This window comes from Triticum dicoccoides, chromosome 7B, assembly GCF_002162155.2.
Source record: "Triticum dicoccoides isolate Atlit2015 ecotype Zavitan chromosome 7B, WEW_v2.0, whole genome shotgun sequence".
NCBI classification, from domain to species: Eukaryota; Viridiplantae; Streptophyta; class Magnoliopsida; order Poales; family Poaceae; genus Triticum; species Triticum dicoccoides.
In genome coordinates this window covers 692,732,550-692,736,394 of record NC_041393.1, presented here as the reverse complement: position 1 = coordinate 692,736,394, position 3,845 = coordinate 692,732,550, and the positions used below count along the sequence as shown (strand labels likewise).

At 41.5% G+C, this 3,845-nt stretch overlaps 1 protein-coding gene across 1 annotated transcript; it reads left to right on the top strand.

Annotated features, from left to right (window-relative positions):
• The first annotated feature begins 1,451 nt into the window (after positions 1 to 1,451).
• Positions 1,452 to 2,938, top strand: LOC119340931 (GDSL esterase/lipase At1g28600-like). The gene is made up of 3 exons (XM_037612828.1): positions 1,452 to 1,746; positions 1,827 to 2,042; positions 2,176 to 2,938. Exons 1-3 carry the CDS (start codon positions 1,482 to 1,484, stop codon positions 2,817 to 2,819), a joined length of 1,125 nt encoding a protein of 374 aa, XP_037468725.1. The 5' UTR covers positions 1,452 to 1,481; the 3' UTR covers positions 2,820 to 2,938.
• Positions 2,939 to 3,845: the final 907 nt, after the last annotated feature.

The window sequence follows — 3,845 nt, the reverse complement described above, 5'->3', positions numbered from 1 at the left end:
CAACTGAAGAGCGGGTAGGAATTTGGAGCTTGAAGATTGACAAAATCACCACGGACGCCTCACAATCGATGAAAACGTCGGCTCCAACTGAAAGAATAATATGCAATAATGAAATATCAAAGCTCAAACCTGGGGTTTGATCCTTGATGGGCGGAGCTACACTACCCTGCTAATCATCCATCCATTGGTTGGTTCTCACCTCTGAAAACAACCAAATTATCCGCAAAAAAAAAACAAATCTTTCATAATATACTTCGTTGTTATTTCTTGGTTCTCTCATAATATGCTCATCTAATAAGTTGAACATTAAAACAATTCCACAATCCTCTCATGCATCGTCCAAAAAACATACAACACCAAACACGTTTTACATGATGACTATATATCATGCATGCACATATAAATTGTCCCTTTTGCTATATTAGAGGCGCGTGATATTTTTCTAGTTCAATGAATTTCCTTCGTTTATCCTTTTCATGTGTGTTTGCTTTTAGTCTTTTTCTTCTTTCTTCTTAGACGTTTTTTTTCTTTTTTTCTTTCTTTTTCTGTATATGTGAGTGTGTGGGTTTATGTGTGTGTGACGCACGCGTGTATGTCGTATATATGTGTGTGCGCATGTTTGCTTTTGTACACAGGTGTCGTGTGTGTGCTCATGTGGGTTAGTACATGCGTGTCATGTGTGACCATGCATGTATCTGTAGTATGTGCACAAATGCGATATCAATATGTAACATAATTCATCTTCAACGTGTTCGTGTGAGTACGTGCACGCAAGATGGCACCATAATTATGAGATGAGGCGATTAATCTCCAAAGATAAATGCAAGTATTATCTAACATGTCTGCAAATTATAATATTTTCTGAGAATTACACTATTATAGACTTATTCTTACATATTGTGAAAATGTGCAATTTCTGTTCAAGTTTTTGTCATCATTACTTTGAAGTTTTTTCATTTTCTTTATTTTTTTATTTCAATACAAAAGTTATTCTCTATTTTTTTTTAGTTTCAGTATATAGTTTTGTCGGAAAAGAAGTGTATGTTAAGTAGAGGAAGAAGAAGGCCCATGGGCCTTTCGGCAGGTGGGCCTTTGGATCCCAGTCAGACGGTGGATAGGGAACTGACTGAAAGTCTAAATAATTTAAGTCAATAGGGAACTGACTGAAAATCAGATGGGCCCATATATAGTGCATGAATTAATTCCATAGAAATCCAATCTTTATCTTTCAGAAAGACTGGATTTGGATAGAAGTCAATTTTAGCAATACCTTCACAATTCACCAAACATATAATTGTAGGGAAAGAATTGTGGGGTAGTAAAATAAACACTGCTAAAAAATATCATTAATTAAATTGATAGACAGCTTGATATACACAATTCGACGGCATAACGTTCTACTATAAATGGGGATGAAGGGAACACTTCTATTTGCAACCAGATAAGTTACGTCTCTCTTTTCTCCTGCATAGCTAGATAAGATGGGGAGTTCCAATGGCCACTGCTCCATTTCCTTGGCCGTCCTCTTCGTCTTTGTTGTCCTGCTGCTCAACGCTAATCTAGGGTCGTGCGGCTGCTTCAAGCGTATCTTCTCCTTTGGCGACTCCATCATTGACACCGGCAATTTCGCATACACCATCCGCAACAGACCACCGAGTCCACCCTCGGTGCTTCCTTATGGAGAGACCTACTTCCACCATCCCACGGGCCGCGCCTCTGACGGGCGTCTCATCATCGACTTCTATGGTATGTACATGTGCAAGCATGTGTGTTCTAACAGTACAATTTTGTACGCGTGCTAAATTTGGTGCGTGATGTTTTATCAGCGCAAGCGTTGGGCCTGCCGCTGCTGCCGCCGAGCTTGCCCGAGGAGAAGACGGGGCAGTTCCCCACTGGTGCCAACTTTGCCGTGTTCGGCGCCATGGCGCTGAACCCGAACTACTTCAAGTCCAAGGATAACTTGAGTGTACCGTTTCCATGGAGCCTCCAGGATCAGCTCGCTTCTTTCAACAAAGTGCTCACACGGATTGCTCCAGGAGATGGTACGTAATGCATGCAAAAACATAGTACCTTGGGGTCAGCTCATGATATTTTAATTACGCGACATTTCTGCATGCACCATGCACCTGCATGTGTTCTTGGTCAACTAATTCCTTTCTTTTTTGCTGTGATCAGCTGCGACAAAGAGGCTCCTGAGTGAGTCCCTGGTCATCTTTGGTGAGATCGGCGGCAATGACTACAACTTCTGGTTCTTCGATCCTAAGCGCAGCAAGGACAGAAACACACCCCTGCAGTACATGCCCGATGTTATCGCCAGCATAGGAGCCGGCGTGCAGAAGGTGATCAACCTCGGCGCAAAGACGATCATTGTCCCGGGGAACTTCCCCATCGGGTGCGTGCCAGCCTACCTTAGTACTCACAGGAGCAATACATCTGCGGACTACGACCAGTTCCGCTGCCTCGCGTGGTTCAACGCCTTCTCTCGGAGGCACAACCAGTTGTTGAAGCAGGAAGTCGGCCGACTCAAGTCCAGGAACCCCGGCGTGAAGATTATCTACGCAGACTACTACGGTGCCTTCATGGAGTTTGTCAGGAATCCCCATAGGAATGGCATCGATAGCCCTCTGGTGGCATGCTGTGGTGGCAACGGGCCCTACGGGACCGGCCATAGGTGTGACCAGAACGCGAAGGTTTGCCGCGACCCGTCCAGGTTCGCCAACTGGGACCAGGTTCACATGACGGAGAAGGCATACAGTGTCATCGCCAATGGGGTGCTCAACGGCCCCTACGCGGACATCCCGTTGCTCCACGCTTGCTAGGAGAATTACTTTTGAGGCTTGAGGAATTGTTGCTACCACCTAGATCTGAGCGCTTCTTGGGATTCATATTCATGTATCTTTCTATCAATTATTCATGAATGAAATGGTTGGATCTATCACATGCATGAATATGTTATGTATCTATCACAAAAAACATGCACACGTGCACCGTCCAATATATCCCCACCTAACCCAAGTATAGTTGTGCCAGCCATCTGGAGACAGGACTCATGGGTTTTGCCCCAACGGTAACTTGCTATAGGTTCTTTTTGATTCATAGAATCTAGTTGTTAACCGGCTCACCAAAAAATGAAAATAAGATAGAAATTACCACAAAATTATAAACACTAGTCGCCAACCCGTGCATTCACACGGGCTAGTTGCGTATGCTGCTATTGCAAGTTGTCATATACTATAAAATATGGAGCTATCTAAAATATGTGATGCATTGTTTGAGATGATATTTAATTTACCAGGAATAAGGAAATTTAGAAGTCCCAAATAATGCATCACATATTCAAGTTCTGCCTTGTCTTATTACCATATGGGTTTAATATGCATGTCTTATCATAAAACTAAATGTAAAACTTCAAATAACATAATGGGAAATATTGTATACTCATATTTTTCTCTTAGATAAGAACATATATTATTTTATGACGAATGATCATGGTATACAATGCCTTCACAACATTGAAAGTAAATTTTGTTTATTGTTTGTTCACCTGATACCTATTCTGACCAATCTCTACGACATTTAAACAATTAATTTACTTTAGATATATTATGAGAGAGCCTCATAGAATAAATAAATAAAAATCTTGTGTACTTTCTATTAGAAAAGAGAAGAGGCATTGGTGTACAGATAGCAAACTATGTTATATTAGCTTCTTTTCTTATTCCTTCATTTTCCCATAAAAAGGAAAAGATAATCCTATTCTCCGATCGGTATGGTACAAATATAAAATATTGCTTCAAGCTTCTGTAAATACCTCAATGGTTGTGTATTTGTGCACCTCCTTCGGT